Source organism: Hippopotamus amphibius, chromosome 2, assembly GCF_030028045.1.
Source record: "Hippopotamus amphibius kiboko isolate mHipAmp2 chromosome 2, mHipAmp2.hap2, whole genome shotgun sequence".
Taxonomy (NCBI): Eukaryota; Metazoa; Chordata; class Mammalia; order Artiodactyla; family Hippopotamidae; genus Hippopotamus; species Hippopotamus amphibius.
The window spans coordinates 37,705,570-37,733,209 of NC_080187.1; the positions used below are offsets into that span (position 1 = coordinate 37,705,570).

The window sequence follows — 27,640 nt, forward strand, 5'->3', positions numbered from 1 at the left end:
AACACCTAATACAATGTAAATACTATGTAAATAGCTGTAAATAAAATGTAAATGCTATGTAAATAGTTGCTAGGTATTCAGCAAATTCAAGTTTTGCTTTTTGGAACTTTCTGGATTTTTTTCCCCCAAATATTTTCAATCTGCAAATACAGAAACTGTCAATATGGAGGGCCAACTATATGTGTGATATTTGAAAAGACTATTGAAATTTAAACAAAAGCATTTCTTTAAGTTTCCTCCCACTGAAATAGTTTCCTTCTACAAAACATTTGACTGCTCTAATAGCATCCAGGATTGTGAATACATTCATTTTGTCTACTTGATATTAGGCCAGATTCACACTCTAAGGCTAATAGAGCTACACGGCTCTTGGAGTTTATCTCATCCAGCCCAATCATTTTATAAATAGGGAAGCTGAGGCTCAAAGAAGTGATCTGCCTATGATTCTAGTCTAATACTCTTTTTTTTTTTCTATACTGGTCACTAAGGCTAAGGGATACAGTTTGTTTGTCTTGAGAAAATACAGCAGCTATTACTAGCTGCAAATCTAGCACCCATTCTTTTCTTCTTGCTTACTACCAGGATGGCAATGGGCTCACAGATAAAAAATCTCTCCCAGTTTCCCTTACAGTTAGGGGTGGTTTTCCCTTACACTAGGATATGGTGGCTAGACTTACAGTAGTCATGTTGTGATGATGAAGTACATGAAATAACCTTGATGATGGAAGCCAAGCACTAAGGATGGTAGATAAAGAAAAAGGAGCCTGGATTCCTGATGATGGAGCCACTTTAACAGCCCTGGACTATTTATTTCTGGGCTTTCTTTCACTTCTATCCACTCTGTTATTTGCAGTTGGACTTAATCCTATCTAACACAGGAAAACAAAGCTAGCAGGAGCTGAATTCACTGCCTTTCCAGCCAGCTCATGGCACTAATTTCCCCTGGTGGCAACCTAAACACTTCCCTTACCCTAAATACAAGGTGTGTACTCCCTGGTTTCCACCACACATAGTCACCTACTGCCAGGAAGCTCAGCTCCAGAATCCCTCAAGGAGATACCAACTTGTTATTCTAGCTCTTGGCAGGAGTATTTGGTACAGAGAAAATTTTCATTTTCATGTACTAACCAAGACCATCATAAGTCCAAGCCACCAGGTCCACTGATATTCTGTGATGACAAAAAGCTGAAGATTCCCTAGGGGAAATTCCCCTTCTTGGTCAAATCATGGCAAGGAGACAGCAATGATAAAGAGCTGGTTATCTGAGTATGCTGGCCCCTGCTTCACCACTTAGAATTCCTGCTTGACAACAGTTCACCTCTTGAGACTGATATAATAATTGCTTCTGTGTACATAGTTTAAGATGGGAGGGGGATTGAGGAATAAATTGGGAGATTGGCATCGACATATACACACTACTATATATAAAATAGGTAACTAATAAGGACCTACTGTATAGCACAGGGAATTCTACTCAATACTCCATAATGGCCTATATGGGAAAAGAATCTAAAAAAGAGTGGATATATGTATATGTATAACTGACTCACTTTGCTGTTTACCTGAAACTAACACAACATTGTAAATCAATTAGACTCCAATAAAAATTAAAAAAAAAAAGAAAAAGAGAAAGATGACAATTCTTTCCTGGGCCAAAAAGGCCAAGCAAATAAGAGTCTGCAGTTGAAATAGTATCATTAAACCACATGTTCTCAACAGAGAGATGCTCATCCAAAGCAAACATCAAAGGCACAAATACAAGGGATATGCTTTTTTTTTTACTGGAATATAATTGCTTTACACTCTTGTACCAGTTTTTGAGGTACACCAAAGTCAGTCAGCTGTATTTATACACATATCCCCTTATTCCCTCCCTCCCGTGACTCCCCCCCACCCTCCCTGTCCTGACCCTCAAAGGCATCATCCATCATCGAGTTGAACTCCCTTTGTAATACAGCAACTTCCCACTGGCTATTTTACAGTTGGTAGTATATATATGTCTGTGCTACTCTCTCACTTCGTCCCAGCTTCCCCTTCACTCCCCACCCCCCCAACCTCGTGTCCTCCAATCCATTCTCTGCATCTGCATCCTTATTCTTGTCTTGTCACTGGGTTCATCAGTACCATTTTTTTTTTTTAGATTCCATATATATGAGTCAGCATACAATATTTGTTTTTCTCTTTCTGGCTTACTTCACTCTGTATGACAGACTCTAGGTCTATCCACCTCATTACATATAGCTCCATCTCATTCCTTTTTATAGCTGAGTAATATTCCATTGTATATATGTGCCACATCTTCTTTATCCATTCATTTGTTGATGGGCACTGAGGTTGCTTCCATGTCCTGGCTATTGTAAATAGTGCTGCAATAAACATTATGGTACATGTTTCTTTTGGGATTATGGTTTTCTCTGGGTATATGCCCAATAGTGGGATTACTGGATCATATGGTAGTTCTATTTGTAGTTTTTTAAGGAACCTCCAAATTGTTTTCCATAGTGGCTGTACCAACTTACATTCCCACCAACAGTGCAGGAGAGTTCCCTTTTCTCCACATCCTCTCCAACATTTGTTGTTTCTAGATTTTTTGATGATGGCCATTCTGAGCGGTGTGAGGTGATACCTCATTGTGGCTTTGACTTGCATTTCTCTGATGATTAGTGATGTTGAGCATCTTTTCATGTGTTTGTTGGCCATCTGTATGTCTTCTTTGGAGAAATGTCTATTTAGGTCTTCTGCCCATTTGTGGATTGGGTTATTTGCTTTTTCGGTATTAAGCTGCATGAGCTGCTTGTATATTTTGGAGATTAATCCTTTGTCCATTGTTTTGTTGGCAACTATTTTTTCCCATTCTGAGGGTTGCCTTCTTGTCTTGTTTATGGTCTCTTTCTCTGTGCAAAAGCTTTTAAGTTTCATGAGGTCCCATTTGTTTATTCTTGATTTTATTTCCATGATTCTAGGAGGTGGGTCAAAAAGGATCTTGTTTTGATGTATGAGAGACGCCTTTGAAATAGAAAAAAAACCAAAGTACTTACTAAGGTATGTATCCAAAGGTATGCAATTCTCCAGGTCATCTGTAGGTGACAGAAGCTCACAAATGCTTTCAGCTGTGTGGTCTTCAGGGAATTTGTTCTGGTCCCCACATTTCTTGAGAATCTCCACACAATCTGATCTTGAAAAGGAAAACACACACAAGTTGAGGGTCTGAGGAACCTCCTCATGTTGTCTAGCCGAGATCAATTCTGTTTCTGAATAGCAGTGAGAGCAGACCTTAGGTTGAAGAGTAAGTAATGTATTACACTATCAAAGCATCCCTGACTTTTTCTGACCTGAGATCAAGGCCTTGCTCAAATTTTACACTTGTATTTACTGTTACTACAATCAATGTGGCTTTTCACTGTCTTTGAAAAGAAATGAACCTAGGCTAATCTGATTTGCTCTTTGCAAAATCATACATCCTTTTTCTCAGGACCTTATGCGTGTTTGCTTCTTCCTTTCTTCTTCCATCACTCCCTTCCTGCCATTCTCTTTTTAAATATCTGTTTAGCTATCAGCATTAAGGTGTTTGGCCTATAACAACTGGAAAATCCACTACTTTAAAAATTTCTGTCTTCAGTAGGGATTTGACATCTATAAAGTTGCTGTGCTAAGAGTCTATAAATTTCCCACTTGTTGTCTCTTGCTTGTCACCCAATAATTGCCTCCTCATCTCTCCCCTACTCAGGCAACCCCCAAGTCACGTCAGAGAATAGATCTGGACCCTATTCAAGGTTGAAATAATCTACAATCAGTCATAAAGTGCCCAGCAACACCAGGCCACATACTAACAGCTTAGGGGCTAGATATTAACTTGGTTTTGGAAAAGCTTTTTGGAAAAAAAGATGCTTGAAGAGCAGCTGACATAGATTACTATGTAGTTAATACTTTTGATTTCACCCACCATAGCAGCTTTCATCTTAACTTTATCCTAGATCCCTTTTGTCTTCCTATTTCCTTTTTTTAAAACTTTATTTTTTATCAGAGTATAGTTTATAATATTGTGTTAGTTTCAGGTGTATAGCAAAGTGATTCAGTGATATATATATACTGTATACACACACACACATATATATACTGTGTGTATATATATAACAAAATATTGAGTATAGTTCCTTGCGCTATACAGTAGGTCCTTGTACTTTATCCTAGATCTTAAGCAAACCATTCACAGAATGTTTTAGAAACAGACCCTAATGTGTATACTTACTAAGTCTTTTACTCATCAAACATTTCTGGAATGCCTATTGCATGTTAAGATTATGCTAGTCCCTGAAGAGGAGAAAAAGAGGAGAGAGGAGATAAGAAAAAAGAGGTACAAAGAAGAATAAACTCCTTAAGGAGAGCAAAGTCTAAGAGAACATAAAACAAGTACACACATTAAAATATACAAATAGAATTGTGCATTGAAGATACTCAATGTTTCTTGAACTAAGTTCTATAAGAGAAGAACAAATAAAGGTCTACAGAAATTTGTAGTAAGGATAAACTACTATCAGCTGGAAAGATCTGGGAAGATTCCATAGGAATGACTGGTATTTGAGAGGGACTAAGAAGGACAGGCAGTGGGTGAGTGGAGATGGGAGGAAGAGTATTTTAAGCAGAGGAGGAAAAGTGGGAAAGCATTTGACAAGTGGGGTAATGGGCAACAGGAAGTGGTGGGGAAGAAAACTAAAGATAGGCTGTGGGTAGAGATCATGCAGGGTCTGAACCAAAACCGGAGAGGAGAGTCATCATGATGAAAGAAACTTACTTGCAAATAATACTTCCCCGGGATTTACTATGACAAGGTTTAATCTGCAGTGAACAAGCTATTGCTTTCCACATTTCTGGCTGGCACTTTTTAATGTCAAGAACAGGTATGTTGATAAATGGCATCTTTATGCTTCCTTTCTCCCACAGCTTCATGTCGTTCATGGCTCCTTGATCTGACTGAGCATTGCAACTCCTGAAAAGTTCTGTTGGCCTGAAGAGAAAAAAGGCCAGAAGGAATCAAGAGGCAATTATTTTCTAGAGAGAAACAATGTGTAAAGTCTTGACATGCTAACGCATCAGGAAAATCTGATTTTTTTTTTAAAGAAAGTATACCCAACCCATCAAAGAATGTCAGCTTTGAAAATATGAAGACTCAATGTGGACATAGACACTAGCATTAAGACTTTGTGAATTTTCTTTATAATATGGATTTTTGTGAGGCACTTAAGAGCTGCAAAACACTATGGACAGGACTATTATCTCCAACCATACCATTTATTTCATTTCACAAAATAAATATTATAAGTCCAGGTTTTAAAAATTGAGGTATAATTTTTGTTTTGTTTTGTTTTTTTTTTTGGCACACGGGCTTAGTTGCTCCGTGGCATGTGGGATCTTCCTGGAGCAGGGATCGAACCCGTGTCCCCTGCATTGGCAGGCGGATTCTCAACCACTGCGCCACCTAGGAAGCCCTGAGGTATAATTTATAAAAATAAAATTTACAGACTTTACGGTTAGTTTGATGTGATTTGACAAACATGAACATTCACACAGGCATGTCCAAATCCGTTAAGGAGGATTTCTGTCACATCAGAAAGTTCCCTTGTGTCCCTGTCCACTCAATGCCCTCCCTGCTGACTGCACCCCAGAGGCCACCACCATTTGTACTTAGATCACCATAGATTAATTCTGCCTGCTCTAGAACTTCATATAAATGGAAACATACTATATATGTACTCTTTTGGGTCTAGTGTCTTTAGCTAAATAAACTTTTTGAGATTTACTCACGTTCTCGTACATATAAATTGTTCTTTTTATTGCTCAGTAGTATTCCATTAATAAATGTACCACAATTTGTTTATCCCAGTGGTTCCCAAACTGTTTGATCTCAGGACTCATTTACATTCTTGAAACTACTGAGTTCGCAAACTGCTTTTGTTTATGTGGGTTATATCCACCAATACCCATCACATTATAAACCAAAACTGAGAGATTTTTAAAGTACTTATTAATTCACTTAAAATGATAATAAACATATTACATGTTAGACAAAGCAAAAATTAGTGAGAAGAGTAGGTCTGTTTTACAGTTTTGAAAATCTGTTTAATGTCTGGCTTTATAGAAGACAGCTGCATTTTCATATCTGCTCCTGCATTCAATCTGTTGCTATATCACGTCTTAAAGCAGCTGGAAAACTTCACTATTCATTCTTGTGAGAACGTGAATGAGAAAGGCAAACATCTTAGTATCATTATAAAAATAGTTTTGATCTCACGGGGTTTTAGAGACCACAGACCACACTTTGAGAAATGCTGGTTTATTTATTCACTGGTTTATAGACATTAAGGTTTGTTTTTAGTTTTCATGTCTCTTTTCCCTGGTTATGAATGGCATTGTTGGGTCATAACTTCTCAAGAAACTGCCGGACTGTTTCCCAAAGTGGTCATACCATTTTACACTCTCGCCAGCAATGTATGAAAGTTACATGCTTGTCAGTCTTTTCAGTTAGTCATTCCATTGTGTGTAGTGGTATCTTATTGGTTTTAATTTGCATTTTGCTGATGACCAATCACACTGAGCACCTTTTCATACATTTATTGACCATTTGGATATCTTCTTTTGTAAAGTATCTTTTCAGCCTTTTGATTTTTCAAAAATTTTATTTATTTATTTTTGGCTACACCGCATGGCATGTGGGATCTTAGTTCCCCGACCAGGGACTGAACCCGCATCCCCTGCATTGGAAGCACAGAGTCTTAACCACTAGACCACTAAGGAAGTCCCCAGCCTTTTGACTTTAAAAAAAAAAATTGTCTTTTTATTAACGGGTTGTAAGAATTCTTTATATATTCTGGGCATAAGTCCTTCACCATATACACATATTACAAATATTTTCTGCCAGTTTGTGGTTTGCCTTTTCATTTTCTTAATGGTATCTTTTCACAAACAAAATTTTTTAACTTTAAAAATTTATTTATTTGACTAATATCTTATGGGGTATAATTTACATACAACTTAATGCGTAGATCTTAAGAGTTCAGTTCAATGAGCATTGAAAACTGTATTCATCTATATAATCAAAACCCCAAACAAAATATAGAACATTTCTATCACTCCACAAAGTTCCCTTATACACCCCTCCAGGCAATTCCCACTTCCACCAGAGGCAATGACTTTCTGATCTTAACCCTCAGTGATTACCTTTGTCTATTTTTGAACCCATACATGTGGAGTTATAAAGAAAGTGTTTTTGTGTTGGGCTTCTTTCACACAACATAAGATTTATCCACGTTTTGGGGTTTACCAATAGTTTGGCTTTTTTCTTTTTCTTGCTAGGTACTATTTCATTGTTTGGATATACCACAATATGTTTTTTCATTCTCTTCTTGATGGATGTTTTATTTATTTCCCCCCCAATTTGGTTTTTTTATGAATAAGGCTGCTATGTAAGTCTTTTGGGGACATATCTCTTCGGTAAATGCCTCAGAATAGAATTGCTGGGTCAGAGATTTAACTTTTTAAGAAGCTGCAAGAAAACTCTCCAAAGTGCTTAAACCATCTTATACTCCCAGAAGCAAAGGATGAGAGTTCCACTAGCTTCACATGCTTGTCAGTCTTCTAATTTTAGCTATTTTGTGTGAGAAGGCATCTCATTGGGGTTTTGTTTTGTTTTTTTAAATAAATAAATAAATTTATTTATTTATTTCATTGGCTGTGTTGGGTCTTTTTTGCTGTGCGTAGGCTTTCTTTTTAGTTGCGGTGAGTGGGGGCTACTCTTCGTTGTGGTGTGCAGGCTCCTCATTGAGGTGGCTTCTCTTGTTGCGGAGCATGGGCTCTAGGCACGTGGGCTTCAGTAGTTGCAGCACATGGGCTCAATAGTTGTGGCTCACGGGCTCTAAAGCACAGGCTCAATAGTTGTGGCACACGGGCTTAGTTGCTCCGCGGCATGTGGGATCTTCCTGGAGTAGGGATCGAACCCGTGTCCCCTGCATTGGCAGGCGGATTCTCAACCACTGCGCCATCTAGGAAGCCCCTCATTGGGGTTTAAATTTTTGCATGACCAATGGTAATGAACTTTTTCATATACTAGGTGGCTCTTTTGATATCTTCTTTGATGACAGGTCCTTGAAAGTTTCTTGCCCATTTTTTAACTGGGTTGTTTGACTTTCCTATGAGGTTGTAGAAGTTATTTATATGTTCTGGTTACAAGACCTTTGTCAAATGCACATGTGTGTGGGCATGTGTGATACACTGAATATTTTTTCTCAGACTGTGGCTTGTTCTTTCAAATTTTAAATGATGTCTTTTGTTGAACAAAAATGTTTACTGCTGAACTCTAGTTCATTAATTTTTTTCTTTTATAATTAGTATATTTTGTGTCCTGCCTACAAAATTTCTGCCTCTATCAAGGCTGTCAAGATAGTCTCCTATTTTTTTTCCCCAGATGCTTTTATTTTTAGCTTTTAATTTTAGTTCTATGACCCATCTTGAATTAATTTTTATGAATGGTGTGAGATGGGGTTAATGTTTCTTTGTTTTTTTCATACAGATATTCAATTGTTCCAGCATCATTTGTTGAAAAAAATGCTTCTTTTTGCCTTGAATTGCCTCGCTGCCTTTGTTGAAAATCAATTTATGTGTGTGGGTCTATTCTTGCTTCTCTATTTTGTCATTGATCTATTTGTCTAAACTTATGCCAATATTACGTTGATTTAATTTCTTTTTAAATTTTTTATTTATTTTTTATTATTATTCTTTTTTGGCTGCGCCACATGGCTTGCAGGATCTTAGTTCCCAACCAGGGATTGAACTCAGGCCCTCCACAGTGAAAGCACAGAGTCCTAACCACTGGACCACCAGGGAATTCCTACACTGATTTAATTTCTATTGCTTTATAATATCAATAAGTCTTGAAATCATGTACTGTAAGTTCTCCAAATTTATTATTTAAAAAAAATTGTTTTAGCTATTCTTGGTTCTTTGTATTTTCATATGAATTTTAGAATTAGCCTGGCACTTTCTATTTAAAAAGTTGGTTGGGATTTTGATTGAGATTGCACTGAATCCAGAGATTGGTTTCAGGGGAATTAACATCTTAACAATATGGAGTCTTCTAATCCATGAACATGGTACTTCTTGCAATTTATTTTCTGTCTTTAATTTTTCTCTGCAGAGTTTTCTGGTTTCTAGTGTAGAGCTCTTGCACATCTTTTGCTAGATTTAACTAAGTATTTCATTTTTTTTGATGCAATCATATAAATTTTTTAAAATAAATTTCATTTTCTAATTGTTGCTAATATACAGAAATACAATTGGCTTTTGTATGTTAAACTTGTACCCTGTGACTCTGTTAATAAATTCAAGGATTTAAGGGGACTTTGTACGCATATTTTGGGGGCATCTCCTTTTGTGGTGCCCTCCTCTCTGGTATTTTCCATTTCCATATCCAGCCACTCCGGCAGCCACAAACTATGACCAAACTCCTTAGCCCAAGACTGCTGCTTTTTGCTTGAATTCATGCCAGGGGACTGAGAGTGCCCATGAAGAAAAAACTGGATAAGTGTGGCCCTCACTCACTGTAGTTTCTATCTTTCATGAGATGCAGCTCCTCCTGCTTTTGGTCACTCTCAAATGCTTTCAAAATAGTTGTGTTTTTAAATTTTGTGCAGAGTTCATATTTGGTATTAACAGGAGTGGTAGTCTGATACAAACTGCTCCACCATTACGAGAAGCTAGAACTATGTGCAAATTTAACTTAAAACATTTCATAGATTTCAAGTTTGCTCAACCTCTAAGCCAGGTCCTTATTGGCTAACACTAGTTGTAAAGATATCTCACTTTTCTTACTCAAAATAATAATCTGAACACTTTTAAGAGGATGGGGTGTGTGTTAGCTTGAGATGAACATCCTCTGAACTTCCTTCTGGCTCAACTGAGTGATTCTCTTCCTTTTTGAGTTCTTGACCTCTGGGCTACAGCTCACAAAACCAGCCAGTCCCCTTTTCTTTAGAAACTCCCCCTCTCTGGCTTCTCTTATATGGCATTCTCTATGTTTCTGGATGCCCTTTTCTTGATTTCTTCAGTTGCTTCTTCAGCTATTAATTCAGTTCTTGGCCCTTATTTTTTGTACCATAATTGACTCTCAGGAAAACACCTATTCAAATTACTTCCTTAAAGGAAGTTTTTGTATGAAATAGGGCAGCAGTCCCCAACCTTTTTGGCACCAGTGACTGGTTTTGTGGAAGACAGTTTTTCCACGGATGTGGGGTGGGGGGAATGGTTCAGGCAGTAAGGTGAGCGATGAGGAGCGGCAGACGAAGCTTTGCTCGCTTGCCTGCGGCTCACCTTCCGCGGTGCAGCCTGGTTCCTAACAGGCTGTGGACCCGTAACAGGTCCACGGTCCCGGGGTTGGGTACCCCTGAAATAGGGGACTCACTGAGTGGGAACTTCAACCAATCTGAAGGTCCTTCAAAGCAAATTGTCCATAAGAGGGCATTTGGATGAGTGAATTGTTCACAGTGCTTTATTTTGCAGTGAATTACTTCCACTTGTGGTGCAGCAGAAGGGAGAAAGAAAGAATGGTAGACTGAAGGCAGAGGAGACTCTTTGAATTCTATAAGTTTGAAGTATCTCTAGATTAGAAGCGACTTTGTTACAGTGCTTCCTTTCCCGGGGTGATTTACCAGATAGAATATAGCATTTAAAGATGAAATGATAAAGGTATACTACTTCCTTTTAACTTAGCAGGAACAAAATCAGAGTAAAATGATCTTTTCACTTATTTAAAAACAAGGCAATTAATGATAAAATACTTCCATTCCATGCATGGTAATTTGCTCCTACCTGTTGTTAAAATTGGTACAGTAAGTAAGGTTTCTACAGCCCAACTGGCAAGGTTCCCGAACATCGGCTAAACAGGTCAACATGGATACTTCCACTGGATTATATTCACAAAAGCGATCAAACTCTTGCCAGCTCTGTGTATTGCCCCAGCTCATGCTATAAAGTTTAGTGCACAGTTCCCTGAAACAAAAGCACAAATGAAGGAACATACAGATAAGCCAAATGAATAAATATTTGATGTGCATAAAACTTGAACTCTATCAACTGTGCTTTAGAACGTAAATGAAAAAAGAAGTACAAAAACCAAAAGACTAAGATCTATCTTCTAGAATTTAGAGCCCAAAAAAGTAATCTTTTATATGAAAAAGTGAGCTTTCTTTTATTATCCACCTCTTTCTTTTTTGCTATGGTTTCTAGAAAGCACAGTGCTAAATTTAATGTTTAATTATAGTATTTGTACAACCTTATTCTTGGCACAATTATTCCCCTCTATATTTCTGATCTCTCTTTTACATTTACTTGAAGCAAGGTAAAGCATATGGTTTTGCCTCCACAAAGATGTAGTCCACTATATTTATCTTCTAGTCACAGGAGGCAAAACTGTGACATGATCCTCAGATTCTTCTTAAGAAGCATTACAGACTTAGGGTTCATCAGTTTCTCCCTGAAAAAGTATCCCCAAGCCAATTACATTTCTTAAGATATACCAAGATACCTACATGTAAAGGCTTTATGAATTTCAAAGCTGCTATAAACTATTGTACATAGCAATATATACAATATACACTATATACATACACTATTTTAGTATGTATGTATTTTTATTTCAGTGCTTGATGATTATAAAGCAACTTCAGTGCATGTATATAGCTAAAATAATATCAGTATCATTTCCAAAGTGCTTTCACACATTATATTCATTAGCTTAATTTTTAACACTTATGAATGTAATGTAAAGTTTGATGTGCCTATTCTAGGCACAATTTTTTGCTAAAGTCCATCCAGCTTAGAAACCACAGGAAAAATGGTTTCACTCCTTATATGTCATATCATTTCAGGATATTCTAGTAATATGTGGTACCTCTTCACCCAAAATATCTCTAAAAAAGCAAACTTCTGTTTCACCTGTGTTCAACCATTACCTTATCTCATTTATTCTTGTCTCTAGATTGTTTTTCCTCCATCCTACACAAACAGTATTGTTAATTTTTCTTCCCTAAGTGTATCACCTAAATGAATGCCAATACACTGCTGTCCAACTTTGGATATAAATGCCAACCCAGGTTAATCACCAATATATACAAAAAGTTGATTAAGTTCAAAGTTTCATAATGTAACAAAAAGAATATCCCTTAGATGTCAGGTCAAAACATCTTCTAAACTGTAAGCTTACTTGATGATAACCTCGAGGGTAGAATCACACTGCATCATCTTTAAATATTTTATCGCCCCGCCAATGCAAATCTTCCACAGCCCAAAACACAGTGCTTTTAGCTCAATGTACAAAAATAATGTTCTCTATATACATGAAGCTCAATAAATATCTGCTGGATGAAAGAAGGAAAGACTTTATATCTTCTAAACTCTTAAGACTACACAATACAAGAATATAACACACATTTGCTAGACAAATTCATTAATTAAAATATCTTCTACTGGTTTTAATAAAGGAAAACGAGGTACTGACCTACATGTTGAAGTGTTTGCTTTAGAACAACAATGCAATTTAGCTCCATCAAGGCCTGTAGAGGGAGGAGGGTGTAGAGTGACTCCAGGGTGAACAGACTGTGAGCTTTCAAGAAAACACTGCCAAAGTGGATCCTGAGGCAAAGGCTGGGTCTTACAGCCCTCGATGAGGCCATCAACAATCTCCATTTCTGTTTTCTTAGACATCAGAATTCTCTTGCAGGCATTTTGGCAAGCATGATCTTCAGCTCTGTCACAGCAATATAAACCTACAATTTCAGAATATAAGTGGCTTAATTAGCTTGTTTTATGTCATGCATTGCTCAGATAGAAGAACCTAGTGGTGTACAGGAACCCACTACCACTCTGAGTCATGTCAATATCTCCAGGATACTGAGCCTACCAAATTCTCTCTCCACTACTTTGTAGTGTAGCAAATAAGTGAAAAGCTAAAGGTGGACGAGGTATCTATTACCAGATTTACCACTGTGCCCAATCATGGGATCTCCAGCACTACTCCTAGAAAAATGAAAGGTCCTCTTGCATCTAAGAGGTTGTTGCATGTAAGGTATTTTATGTTCCTGGAAAAGGTATTGTAGATCAACTGGAATTATTTCATGCCAGAAACAACTACCTAAAAGGGATTATGTTCTTGACATAATGAGAAAGATGACTAATTTTAATAGTGACAAGCACAAATACTGTATTTCAATATCTTCTGGGATATAAAGCTTTTATAAATCTGTACAAATTAATTAATCTAAGTAGTAATTTAACTAATACAATAACAAACTCTGACAAGATATCAGTTTGCTTGTGTTTACTTTTCTATACAAAAATTGGAAAGCAAGAGAACACTTTCAACTAGACTACAGAATTCAGAGTGCTTCTTTGAAGCAGTTTTCTTAAGAGTTTGACTTCTTAAGAAGCCTATTCAGCCATGTCTGTTTGTGGCTTTCTTTCCCAGATTTCTCATGTATTAGCATAGACACTTGAGATGATTGTTCCTCTACCCTTAAAACATTTTTCTGTCTTTTTTTTTTTGACCTGCTATCAACACTGCTTCAGTAGCACCTCTCTATAGCCTAAATGTCAGTGAAGACAGATCTGCCTTTAAAATGAATGAAGGTTATTTGTGGCAAATGCTTCACCCTCTGATTTTCATCACATAACCACAGAATGTCATCAGTCTTAGAGTTCCGCTTTAGATTCTAGCCAAACAAGGCACATAGCACTGCTTTTGAGTTTACAAAAAACAAGTCTTTCAACATCCCAATGTAAATCAAAACATTGGCATCGGGCTTATGAGTCTTATAAGTCTTTTGCCAGTTTTGCTTAATTAGTCTATTTTTTAAAGTCTGATCACCCCCAAATGAAGAAAATGGATTACAGGCTTTACAAAGCTGAGATTTTGAAGACCCCATAAGGTACAAGTTCATTAGTAGGCCCTAATTTTTTTTTAAGTATCAGGATCTCATTTATATTGATGTTTTTATTATAAAAGTAATCAATTTCATTGGTAAAATTCAAACATTACACATCCATATAATGTGGAATAGGTATATAACTAAAAATGTATCATATACATTTAGTTATGCAACTTGTTTTTGCTTATTATATCTTGGACTTCTATAAACATACACCTTTTTTTTTTGGTATTGAAATATAATTGATTTACCATATTGTGTTAATTTCAGGTGTACAGCAAAGTGATTCGGTTATACATACGTATGTTTTTTTTAAAAATTCTTTTCCATAGTATGTTATTAAAAGATAGTCAATATAGTTCCCTGTGCTATGCAGTAAATCCTTGTTGTTTATCTATCCTGTATATGGTAGTGTGTATCTTAATCCCATACTCCTGATTTATCCCTCCCCCCACCCCCTTCCTCTTTGGTAATCATAAGTTTGTTTCCTATGTCTGTGAGTTTGTTTCTGTTTTACAAAAAGTTAATATGTATTTTTTTTAGACTCCACATATAAGTGATACCATATATTTGTCTTTGTCTGACTTACTTCATTTAGTATGATAATCTCTAGCTCCATCCATGTTGCTGCAAATGGCATTATTTCATTCTTTTTTATGGCTGAGTAATATTCCAGAGTGTATGTGTGTGTGTGTGTGTGTGTGTGTGTGTGTGTGTGTCTGTATCATATCTTCGTTTATCCATTCATCTGCTGGTGAACACTTCAGTTGTTTCCATGTCTTGGCTATTATAAATAGTGCTGCTATGAACACTGGGGGGCACGTATCTTTTCAAATTAGTTTTCATCTTTTCTAGAAATATACCCAAGAGTGGGATTGCTGGATCATATGGTAACTTTTAGTTTTTTAAGGAACCTCCATACTGTTCTCCACAGTGGCTGTACCAATTTACATTCCCACCACAGGGTAGGTGAGTTCCCTTTTCTCCACACCCTCTTCAGCATTTATTATTTGTAGACTTTTTGATGACGGCCATTCTGACTGGTGTGAGGTGTAGTTTTTTTTTTTCCTCTCATAGTTTTTTTTTTTAAAATATCTTTACTTCTATTTTTTTATTTTATTTATTTATTTTTAATAAATTTACTCATTTATTTATTGGCTGCATTGGGTCTTCATTGCTGCATACAGGCTTTCTCTAGTTGTGGCGAGCAGGGGCTACTCTTCATTGTGGTGCGCAGGCTCCTCACTGTGGAGGCTTCTCTTGTTGCAGAGCACCGGCTCTAGGTGTGCAGGCTTCAGTAGTTGCGGCACATGGGCTCAATAGTTGTGGTGCACAGGCTTACTTGCACTGTGGCATGTGGGCTCTTCCTGGAGCAGGGATCAAACCTGTGTCCCCTGCATTGGCAGGCAGATTCTTAACCACTGCATCACCAGGGAAGTCCCTCTCATTGTAGTTTTGATTTTCATTTCTCTAATTAGTGATGTTGAGCATCTTTTCATGTGCCTGTTTGCCATCTGTATGTCTTTGGAGAAATGTCTATTTAGGTCTTCTATCCATTCTTTGATTGGGTTGTTTATTTTTTTGATATTGAGTAGGATGAGCTGTTTATATATTTTGGAAATTAAGCCCTTATTGGTCACATTGTTTGCAAGTATTTCTCCCAGTCCATAGGCTGTCTTTTCATTTTGCTTATGGTTTCCTTTGCTGTGCAAAACTCATAGGTTTGATTAGGTCCCATTTGTTTATTTTGCTTTTATTACTTTTGCCTTGGAGGCTGATCTAAGAAAATATTGCTACAATTTATGTGAGAGACTGTTTTTTCCCTATATTCTTTTCTAGGAGTTTTACGGTGTCGTCTTATAATTAAGTCTTTATACAATTTTGAGTTTATTTTTGTATATTGTGTGAGGGAGTATTCTAACTTTGTTGATTTACATAACATACATCTTCTTTTATGTTGGTTGTATAATGTTGTTATTATAGAGATATATAATTTATTTAGTTAACGTCAATCAATACCCTATTGGTAGATGTTTAGGTTATCTCTAATTTTTCTCTATACCAGCAATGTTGTAGCAAACAACCTTTATATGTGTAGATGTATTTTTGCAAATTTGTGAGTTTTCTTGAAGGACAAATTCTGAGAAATGGAATTGCTAGATTAAAAGGTATGATTATTTGAAAATCTCATGATTATAACCCAACTCCCCCCCCCACCCCCCAAATATCCATACCAATGAATTCTCCCACTTCAGATTGAGAGTGCCTGTTTCTTCATACCTTTGACAGCTCTGTCTTTCTCAGCATCTTTTAGCTGTGATAATAATGTCCAATCTGCCAAATCTAAAGGCTAAAGGAAGTCTGGTGTTTCCTAAATGACCCAGACTGTAGATATCTTCAAGAATTTACTTCTTTTTTACAAATTATTTTTTACCAAAGATTGAAATGAGAGGAATATGTGGCTTTTACTTACTATCTGTTGGGTTCCTCATTGGGTAAGATTGGGTATAATTGTTCACACAGTGTATTAATTGTGGACTAATAGAGGCACAGTAGTTTTCCACTGCTTTGATCTGAGAAGGACCAGGAGAAGAGTCTGTTCGAAAAATGGCTTGACAGTATTCTCGGCAGTTTGTGTGATGGCCTGCATAACTGCAACAAACTGAGCCCACTAGGGGAAAAAAGAGGAGATGACGTTGAAATGAAATCAGCTATTAGCTAACATTAAATCATCATTATAATGATGAAACAATATGTGTCTTTTTAAATTTGAGAACTAAAACCATGCCATAGAAGACACGTACTTAAAGTCAGCACTGCTGTAAGCATAGCCATGGGGACGTTCAGGGGCTCCCTGGTCTGAGAAAGTCATCATTTGTCAACTTACAGTCCATAGTGCAGTGGTTCTCAGCAGGAGCAGTACCAGCCCCTGGAAGAATTCAGATGCATGTGGAAGTGTTTCTGGTTTTCGTGATGACTTGAGGATGACTGATGGCATTTAGCACATGGGGGTCAGGGCTGTTAAATGCTCTGCAATGTACAGGACAGCCTCATATAATCAAAACTGTCTCCCAAAATGCTAATAGCACCCATGTTGAGAACCACTGGAACAGCTTCTTTCCACGCTAGATTTGTGGAAATTCATAAACAAAGCAAGGCAAACCCAAACAAATCAAATATATCAAAATAAAACAGAACCCCAAATACCTCACGTTGATAAAATAGGACTAGTAAAAACTAAGAGATATCATTTCATAAATTCGCGAATATATAACTGTCTATCTTGAAACAAAATCCCAAAAGTTCTATACTGTTTGAAAACCTCTAAGACTATGCCTAAACTGAGAGTCCTCACCTCATAACTGATAGGACCTGCTTCAGTACTGAAAAGCACTGAAAAGTAAAACCCACATTTGAAATAAATGATTCGGGACATATTTCTAAAAATCAAGGTGGACTATGTAAGGTGTCTGGGAAGAGCAGGGTGAGTGGCTGGGGGTGCAGATGTGGGATTTATAAAGAAGAGCAAGAGGCCCTCACAGGAGAGGACAAGGGGTCTGTGGGAGGCTGAAGGGAGCCAAAAGCGTAGAGGTATGGCCAGAAAAGCTTAGGAAAAAGGCAGGTAGGAAATCTCTGATAATAATTAGAGATGGTTATAGAGGAACCAGAATCAGGTTTCTGGTGAATTCCACAGACCAGGGAATGAGCAGGCAACTCAGGTGACTTTCAGAAATAATGATAATGATAAAATCATATACAAATGAACTAAAGTAGGACTAAACTGATAGCAAGACAAGCCTATTTCCTGGACAAGAAAACTGTTTCATACCTATTGTGCCACCTAAGTTTTTGATTTGAAATTACTACCAAACTTCCTGTGTCCGCTGCTGAACTGTTCATTTTCACCACAAAGAACAACCATTAATGGCTACACTTATCACTGTCAACCCCAATGAGGCTAAAACTGGGCAGGGGTGAGGGATGCTGAGGACAGAAGAGACCAGTGAGAATAGGACAAAGATGCCTATCTTCTGATTCCCCCACTAGGCTGGCTTCCTCGCAGTGTGGGAGGACATAAGATTATGTGCTAAAGACTTCCTGGGAAATCTTGAACTAAACCCCAGTTAGAAAGGGTAGAAGATAAAGTACAGACAGCTAATGTTTCTTATACTTTAATACACCCCACTGCCAAGCTCACTCACCTAACAACTCTTTACTCCTCACACGTGTTTCCCCATCTCTAACTGCTCTCACTGTACCCTTCACACGTATTGCCCTTCCTCCAATCTCTACTGTTCACATCATGTCCATCCTTCAAGGCCCAGCTCAGCTACCAACTCCATGAAGTCACCTCTAAACACTCCTGCAGAACGTGACCACTTCTTCCTCTGAATTCCTGCAGCACCTTATCAGTAACACTATCCCACATCCACCGTGTCCCAAAGTTCTTTGTGTACAGGTTGTGTCCCCCAGACGTGCATCTGCCCTGCACAGAGCAAGCAGTCAATGAATATCTGCTGAGTGAACTGAGAGGCAGCTCTCAGCAAGTGCAGCTATTATATTACATTATATCACATGGGAGTGTCCAACTTCTGTTTACAACACGTGGGAGTGCTCAACTTCCTGTTTATCCAAGTGGGGCATAATCTTCCTCTAAAACACCCAGCACTAATACATGCTTTGTAAATCTTCGATTAGGACATGGGAATTATTAGAATTCATGAATGGCCCAAACACTCCGGAGGAAAGAGCCTATCAGAATCCTGCTGTGCACATTCCTTCAGATGGTTTAGTAACAGCCTAAGTTATAATGTCAGAGTTTTGGCAATATATGTAATAGCTAAATCATATTCTGTAAACTATGTTTTGCTCTTTGGATTGCTTGTATAACCATCAACAATATACTTACTTTCATTTCTGCTAATGCAACTGAAAAGAGCATTCTGTAAATTAAAAAAAAAAAAAAACAGAAATTAACCACCACATAGAATTTCTAATTTTATTCCACTTTATATGGAAATCAGGATATCAAACTACTTAATCCTTCTCTAAATCCAAGATTGAAACCAAAGAAACAATATAGCATCTTGGTAAAAAGAGAAACCATCTTCTAACACATTTTGGGGATCAGGATAATCACCCAACCCATAAGCTGACCACATTACAGCAAACCAAGTTTATGTAAAGCTGTACGTGTGTGTGTGTGTGTGTGTGTGTGTGTGTGTGTGTGTGTGTGCGCGCGCTGGGGGCGGGGGAAGAAACTACAGTGTAGTAATCTCAATTATTTCTTGCAGAATATAAAAAACCTTTCAGAAAATAATGTAATAAAGGACATTTAGGGAAATATATATTTCATATAACCACTGCATTTTTGAGTGGAAAGGACCTTAGAGATCACCTCTAATTGCTCTCAAACATGGCCATGCACCAGAATTACCTGGGTTTCCTAGGCCTTACCTTAGACTACAGAATTGGAATCTGGGAATGAAGCACAGAAATCTAAATTTTAAACAAGGCCTCAAAGATGATTCTTCTGGGGGCCAGAGTTGGGGAAGCTCTCTACCATTTTAAAGATAAAGGAACCATTTCCTTAGCGGGGGAGAGACTGCCCCAGGTCACAGGGCAAGTCAAAAGAAGAACCTGAGACTAAAATTAATGTTTTTGATCTCTTAGATCAACTGTTCAGAAAATATCACACCGTGTTAAAGTCATTGTAAAGAAAATAAGAAACAAAACAAGACAAACAAAAAATTCCTTGTACAAAGTGATTTGGATAATCAGGGCTTGTAGACTATGATTAATATCACTCACACTTGGAAGAGAATGAATTTTTAAAAGAATATGGGCATAAATAAAAGGTAGATGGAAAGTGCATCCTTATTAATGAATGGAGATGATTTCACCTTTTAATTGTAACTAACTTTCAATCTGGCTATGTGATCTGGACTTATTAAAGGACCAGCTTTACTGATATTTAGAACCTAGCTTCAAGGATCCATCTATGCAGTTGTGTGAAGCTTTTCTCTACGAAATAATATTCTACTGTAGGAATAAACCACACTTGATTTATCCAAAGCAAAACAAAATTTCCACAGATAAGGGCTAATGAATTCACCCAGTATGAATTCTTTCTGATAGAGATCTCATCAAACAGTATAAAATAGTGAAAAGTAAATATTATTGATGTTCTTTAATAGTGATCTTTTTTATATTTCTCTTCATCCATGTTTCTTTCCAATTCTGTAGTCTAAGGTAAGGCCTAGGAAACCCATGTGACTTTCAGCTACCTGTTATAGGTATTTTGGTTCAATGGTTTCAGGAACACTTTCAATAAAATGATCTAAATCAATATTAAAAAGTCATCTGCTACCAACTTTCCAGCTCTTCTTGACTGGGTGAATAAAATTCTCATTGCCCTTCTCTTTCTTTTTTTCTGTTCTGTTTTGTTTGCTTTGTTTTGGCCAAGCTGAGAGGCTTGTGGGATCCTGGTGGAACCCAGGCCCTCAGTAGTGAAAGCACGGGGTCTTTTTTTTTTTTTCTCTTCAATAAGTTTATATTTTAAGTGCTCTCTAAACCCATAATCAATAGCTCAATACTCCACTGTATCATAATTAAATACTTCCAAATCATCAGGCATTCAGGGTTCACAATTTCTTGTGTTCCAAACAGTACTACTAATAATCAAAATTTTGCCCACATTTTGAACACTTTTTTTAGAATGAATATCTAGAAGTTGAAATATGGGGTCAAAAGTGTCCAACATTATACTTTAAGGACTATATGCCTGGTTCTTCAAAATTATTCAGTTAGCACCTGTAAAATGTAAATATATATAAATGTACCTCAAGACATAGTAAAGTTTAATGAAAATATGGTCCAGCCACTTTGGAAATCTGATAAAATGATGATTGCTACCACTCTGACTGTGACTGAAGCACGGAGTCTTAACCATTGGACCGCCAAGGAATTCCCTGCTATTCTCTTTCTAATATGCTGGTTGTTCCTCTTGGTTTTGGCTTTTTTGGCCTTGTTCCTAAAGCAGTACGTTTATTATCTTGGTGGCTGTCCTGGGTTACATGGCCTGATTTCCATTTTGGTTATTCTTCCAGTTATTCTTAAAGTCTCTACAGTTGTGGTTCTCGTGGAGGTGATCTTGCTTCTCAGTGGACATTTGACAATGTCTGGAGACATTTTTGGTTGTCATAACTGGGGGAGTTGGGATGTGGTATTGGACTGACATCTAGTAGGTAAAGGAGTCTAGAGACTAAACATCCTACAATGCATTGGACAGCTACCGTACAACAAAGGATTATCCAGCCCCAAATGTCAATAGTGTCAAGATTGAGAAATTCTGCTCTAGAAACTTACAAATTTGTTCAAGCTTGATTTTTTTTTTTAAATTTGATCTTAAAAATAAAAGAAATATCACCATGGGTCAGCCCTGTGGATCACTTAGCTTCAGTGGAGGTACTAAAGGACACAAAATCTGAAAAATGTCAGAGATCATCTAATCCAGCTCCTTATTTGACAGAAGCCAAAGGCTGAGGCCTAGAAAGGAGAAATACTTATGGACCCTAGCTTTCACCCTCAAATGCGCTGGCAAACTACGGCACCCAGGTCAAATCTTGCCCACTGCCTATTTTTGTAAATAAAGTTTTATTGGAACACAGTCATACCCATTCATTTATGTATTGTATATGGCTACCTCACACTACAATGGTAGAGTTGAGTGGACAGTAAGCCTAAAATGGCCTGTAAGCCTAAGATACTTACTATCTGACACTTCACAGAAAAAGTTTGCTAACCCCTGATATAGAAGGGCTCAGCTGTCTCTCTTGATGTCACATCCAGAGCTCAGAGATGTTCCCTAAGCATTTCTCATTTCTCTTAATGTTCACTGATAGGCCTTTCATGCACAGGGCTACTCTAACTTGTTGAACTAAAAACTTTTATATTTCTACATCGCAGCACCTCTAGTGTTAATACCATCTTTACATCTCTCTCTTTATCTTTACCAGTTTTAAGGTTTCAAAGAAGGGTCCTTATAGAGAATAGACTGGTGGTTGCCAAGGGGGAGGTGGGCGGGAGAGAGCTGGATTGGGAGTTTGAGGTTAGCAGATGCAAAGTGGTATATATAGAATTGATAAACAACAAGGTTCTACTGTACAGCACAGGGAACTACATTCAATATCCTGTGATAAATCATAATGGAAAAGAATATGAAAAAGAATGTATACACACGTATAACTGAGTCATTTTGCTGTACAGCAGTAACACAACATTGTAATTCAACTACACTTCAGTATTAAAATTTAATTAAATTACATTAAATTAAAAAATAAAAGACTGGTCCTTTACTTAAGTATACTGGTATTTGCTGAATTCATCAATTCTCTGTTGCTTGCTTTACATGCATCATGATTTTATCACATCCCCCTCTTTGATAAAAGATTCTTAATCTTAGGTAACTGTACCTAAGGTATAAACTATAGGTAATTCTACCTTTTCACTGCTTAAACTACTGCTGATTAGTCTGACAGGGCTTCAGACACACAAGTTACAGCATTGGCTTATAGTTTCTTCATTTCTTAAAAACAGCCAATCAGGGTCTTAAAGTCAATTCTTAAGTCTTTCAAATGTCTGACCGCCATCTAGTGGCAAAAGCGGGCAGTAACTGAGGGTTTATACTCAGCTGGGTTTATATGGAGCCTCTTTTGAACTCCTGCTACCAATACTATACCCGATGTGACTCCACATAACAGCTCCCTCACCCCTCTCACCTTACTCTAGAAGAGATCAAAATTACAGTGTAACCAAGGTGAGGATCTACCACAACCCCAAAAACCCAAAGAACAGGTCAATATGTGGCAGCTGACAGCAAGAGACTTCAAGTCCCAAAGCCTTCACTATACAGCTGGAGAGACAGATGTACACAGTGAGCAAAGGGCAGAGCCGGGGCTGGAACCCAGAATGCTCCGCCAGTCCCTCCCAGGACACTATCCTGTGAGAAGACTTTGGATTATTATCCTGAATGCAGCCAATGCAAGGCTGAATTTATGTCCATAGAGGAGTCTATTTTAACAGTCTCCTATTTTTAAAATCAGCATCTTAAATTGTGAAAATCATTTTCTTGAGGTTATAATTATTTCTCTTAAAAATCTTAGAAATCTTCTCTTAGAGATCTTTCAGGCAGCTCCTTTCATTAACCAGTCCCCTGCCCTACCTCCAGTGGTTTTTGAGAACTACAATAAGCCCTTCCACCTAGTGCTGGGAGCAGGTAACCTGTGGGCAAATGTAGCAGAAAAACTAAGATACAGAGTGCAATCAAAGTCAAGGGAACCCTATGTGATCCTTCATACTACACTGACCTTCATTTTTTTGGGGGGGGAAGAGCCATTAGGGTCCATCTGGGAAGCATAAATTCTGTGACTCCAACCTCTTGTTCGGACGTTAGCTCTGCAGATTTACTTTCTGACCTGGCCCCCCGCTTTTCCATTTCAGTGACCCCTTCTAACATTTCTCCATCTGTCCCCTTGTCTCAATCCTTTCTCTGTCCCCTGCCTTTCTACTACTACTGGCCCCTCCAGCTCCCTTTCCCCTTCTCACCAATGATGAGGATGAGAATGAAACAAACATGGATCAGATGAATCTTATGAAGAACAAACAAAACCAGGTTTGGATCTTGGATGTTTTAGTCACTTCTGGACAAAGACCCAAAAGAACACATTCTATGAACTGTTATTTAAAGTTTCCTATTCCCAAGGCTACTAGTTAAAAGTAAAGGGGCTGCTTTGTTCCTAAGGCCTCAATAAATAAAATCTGTTTGCTTTTCAGAAATCACAGTTGGGCTGAGATTTCTCCCAGTTTGAAGTTTTGCATGAAAAATCTAGCTTATTAAATGCTAAGTCAGAGATAGTAAATAATTGACCTTTTTTTTGGCCACTCCGTGAAGCTTGAGGAATCTTAGTTCCACAACCAGGGATTGAACCTGGGCCATGGCAGTGAAAGCGCTGAGTCCTAACCACTGGACAGCTAGAAAATTCCCCAATAACTGACCTTTAAAAACATGTTTTTTAAACCTCTACAAGATGTTTTCTCCTTGTTGTGGACACCATGGCTTTTTAGCAGAAAAAAAAAAAATCCAAGTGACTAGAATACGTAAAGGAGTTTAATATGACATGGATATCACTAAACAAGTGATTCTTCAATTTCTTCAGCCTCCCAAATAATGTCATTTAAATAGTGGGATAAAAATGAAACCCAAGACTGAAATAAGATTAACAGGTCTAGACTGCTCAGGGAAGTCAGCTCATTATTACCACAGAGCATCCAACCAGCTGGAAGCAAATTCACTGGCAAGTCACACCTGCAGAGTGATACAAACTCTAGAACATAGCTTACACAGAGTATGTGTTTGTGGCAGACTGACTGCAACAACGGCCCCAATTTTTCATATTTCCCTGTACCTATTTCTCTCACACTAACTCTGGACTTAGTCATGTGACTTACTTTAGTTAAGTGGACAGCAGCAGGCATGCGGTAAGTAGAGGCCTGCACATATACTTGCATGTTTCCACTTCTTCTCTCAGGCCCCTGCCACTACCCTGGGAATCTGCCTGAGCTAGCCTGCTAGAGGGCTGGGAGAGACACGTGGAGGAGAGCCGAGCTGACGTAGCCAAGGGCATCCTATACCAGCCAGGCCCTGGCTGACTTGCCAGCTGACAGCAGATGCATAAGTGAGCCCAGCCGGAAGCAGCTAAGCCTGTCCAGATTGGAACTGCCTAAATGCGTGAGAAATAATAAACTGTTATTAAATATCAGTAATTCTAGGCTATGGAGTTTTGGGATGGTTTGCTACACAACATTAATGTGATTACAGATACAGTATTCAGTGCTTTCTCTGCTCATTCAAAGAATGCCTAATTCTAGACAGTCACACAGGGTTTTCACATAAAACTGCTATTTACTCTGAAACAAAGAAACTTGTATACTAGTCAGAGCAGGAAACTTTTCTATTAAAAAATTCTATCTATAAAAATACTAACTGTAGCACCTATTTACAGGCAACAAAATTTTGACCATCCTTTAAGTCTTACCTGCTCTGTGAAGACTTCACCATTACCCTGGGCAGGACTTTTTCCTCCAGGCTTCAATGTGCCTTGTACAGACTTCTAGCAATGTACTTGTCTCACTGTACTGTAATACACTTTTGAATTTCTCTCTTTGCATGGACTAGGCTATGAACTTCTTACAGACAGTGGCTAAATCCTTCCATCTTTGTACTCTGAGAACAGTGCCTGATACATATTAAGTGTACCAACTCAGTGAATGTTGAAGGAATGAATGAATGACAGATGCAAAGACAACTGAGACATGGACTCTGCCCCCAGGAACTCAAAAGTTTAGCATTAAAAAATGACACATAAACAAAGAGTTATACTATAAGGTGACAAATGCTATAATAAAGCATGTCAAGTGTTTATAAATAGCAACTAATTTTTTGTGTGTGGAGGGAAGAGGGCTGGGCAGGAAAGGTTTTAAAGAAGAACCATCTAAGCCAGAATTTGGATAGGAGTTGTGGTGTGCTGGGGTCTCACAGGGGTGGGGGTGAAGGGGAGTTCTGATTTATAATATCTGCTGATATGTGTGGTATAAACACACTCATCACAGCTGCTTTTCAAATTAAAAATTGGCTCGCAAAATTCCTGAATACAGGAATAACAACTAGCTCTCCCTAGCTGGAGAGGCTGTCTCCAGCCTACTAATGGATGGGGATGATAGGATGGATTCAGGGTGCGGGAATTCCAGGAGGACAACATGTGGTGCAACTACAACTAACAAATAAAACACATGTTCAGTCTGGAAGTTACAAGCAGTAAGTTGCTGAAGTGTCAAGGAGAGAAGAGTCAGGGGTTAGATGGAGAAAAGCTTAACTAAAAGCTTAACTACACCAGGCTGAGGAACATGGACTGTATCTTACATGTGAGCCACTGAAGAGTTTCAAGGAAGGGAGTCATATGACCATATTTGGTTTTTAAAGAGGTCACCCAGGAGAAGTGGAGATAGTAAATAAGAGGAGAAATTAGAGATAGGAAAGCTAGTTGGGCAGCTATTATAGCAGTCCCCAAAACTGGTATAAAGGCCTGAGACAGGCAGTAACTGAGGATCTGGAAAGGAGACCAATTTAAGTCATATTTGAGAGGCAAATCTTCAAGGCTTGATAGCCAGTTCTTTGTTTGTTTTGTTTTTTTGGTGGGAGGTGGTGAGAAAGAAGAAAGAGTAGACAATACCCCTTAGGCTTTCAGTTTATGTGTCTGGGAGGGCTGTACTTGAACAACCAAGAAGAAATATAAGAAAAAAGATAAGTTTTTGTTTGCGGATGTGTATGTGTGTTGTGTAGCAGTAGGGTGGAGGGAAGGAGAGGGAGGGAAGGTAACAGTCAGTTTGGCTGATTTGAAATGTCAGTTGAATATCAAAAGTACATATATCCAGCAGTCATTCAGCAGCTCAGAAAAAGAAGTTAGTAAAGAAGATTCTGGAGTTGTCATCATATTGGGGCAACTAAAGCTATGGAAGTAGAAGAGACTGCCTAGGGAGAAAAACCTGGCCATGTAGTTTAGACCAGGTCACAACTAATCAGACTTGAGCAGACTTCCCTTTTGAGATGATCTCATTCAGGTGACTTCTGAGAAGAATGGACTAGAGAGGAAATACACAAGCTCAAGGAGACTAGGAGCTATTCCCCTCCCCAGCACAAAATATGACACAACAAAACAACATACAAATGGAACATAATCAAGGTTTTATACTATCTCAAGCCAGTACTGCAGGACCTAATAGGTTTCGCTCTTTTTGGAGCTCATCAGCTGCAGGTAACGGCTCAAATTTAGTCTGATACAGCATACCTGTATAGCATTTTACCATTTACAAAGCCTCCCGTTCACAATCTTCTATTTATTATATTCTGACAATTCTCAGAGTTTCCTTGGTACTAACTAAAAGAAGCTTTACATTTAGGTACTGAAGGCTCTGCTGAGGCAAAGTACCATGTGATTCTTTTTGCTAAAACCCCCCAGGACCAACAGTCCAGAGCCTAGGCTGTCATCTGCCATATAAGAAGGAGGGTCCACTCTATTCCTGGAACTACTGCAGCACAGATCCAATCACACTGAGGCACAGAAGGCCTGCAGCTGTCCAGAGGATCCTGCTGGTCTTATATCCCTGCCCTCCTAGCTCTGAATTTTTAGGGCTATTTTTTTCATCCCTTTTCCTTTATGCTTCTGGTAGTAAATCCAGATTCAAGGTTAATTTGAAAGAAAAGGAACAAAATAAAAACATAGAAATGTTTAAAGTAGAACATTTTATTGTGACATTTCCTGAAGATACACTGTATAGCCCGTACAGACACATAAATATGCACAAACACTGGCATCCAGAGGTACCACAAAGTGCATGGTAAGCTACCATTTGTGTACAGAAGGTTGGAAGAGGACTATATATACATATTTACTTTTACGTGCATAAAATATCTCTGGTGACTTTAGGAAATGGGCAGCTGTGGTATAAGAGGTAGGAAAGAGACTTTTTATTATACACTGTTTTGAATTTTGAACATATGAATATTCAAAAAATAAAATCTAACACATACCTGCACTCTTCCCTTATCCATT

At 38.0% G+C, this 27,640-nt stretch overlaps 1 protein-coding gene across 4 annotated transcripts in view; it reads right to left on the minus strand.

Moving 5' to 3' along the window:
• Positions 1 to 27,640, minus strand: part of RECK (reversion inducing cysteine rich protein with kazal motifs) — a 72,303-nt gene that overhangs the window by 18,109 nt on the left and 26,554 nt on the right. For all 4 annotated transcript variants that reach the window (XM_057724895.1, XM_057724894.1, XM_057724897.1 and 1 more), the window contains 6 exons: positions 18,880 to 18,913; positions 16,444 to 16,641; positions 12,545 to 12,812; positions 10,858 to 11,037; positions 4,793 to 5,005; positions 3,039 to 3,175 (listed from right to left, as the gene is read on the minus strand). In XM_057724895.1, the coding sequence (XP_057580878.1) occupies positions 3,039 to 3,175; positions 4,793 to 5,005; positions 10,858 to 11,037; positions 12,545 to 12,812; positions 16,444 to 16,641; positions 18,880 to 18,913 (1,030 nt within the window). The remainder of the gene's footprint in view (positions 1 to 3,038; positions 3,176 to 4,792; positions 5,006 to 10,857; positions 11,038 to 12,544; positions 12,813 to 16,443; positions 16,642 to 18,879; positions 18,914 to 27,640) is intronic.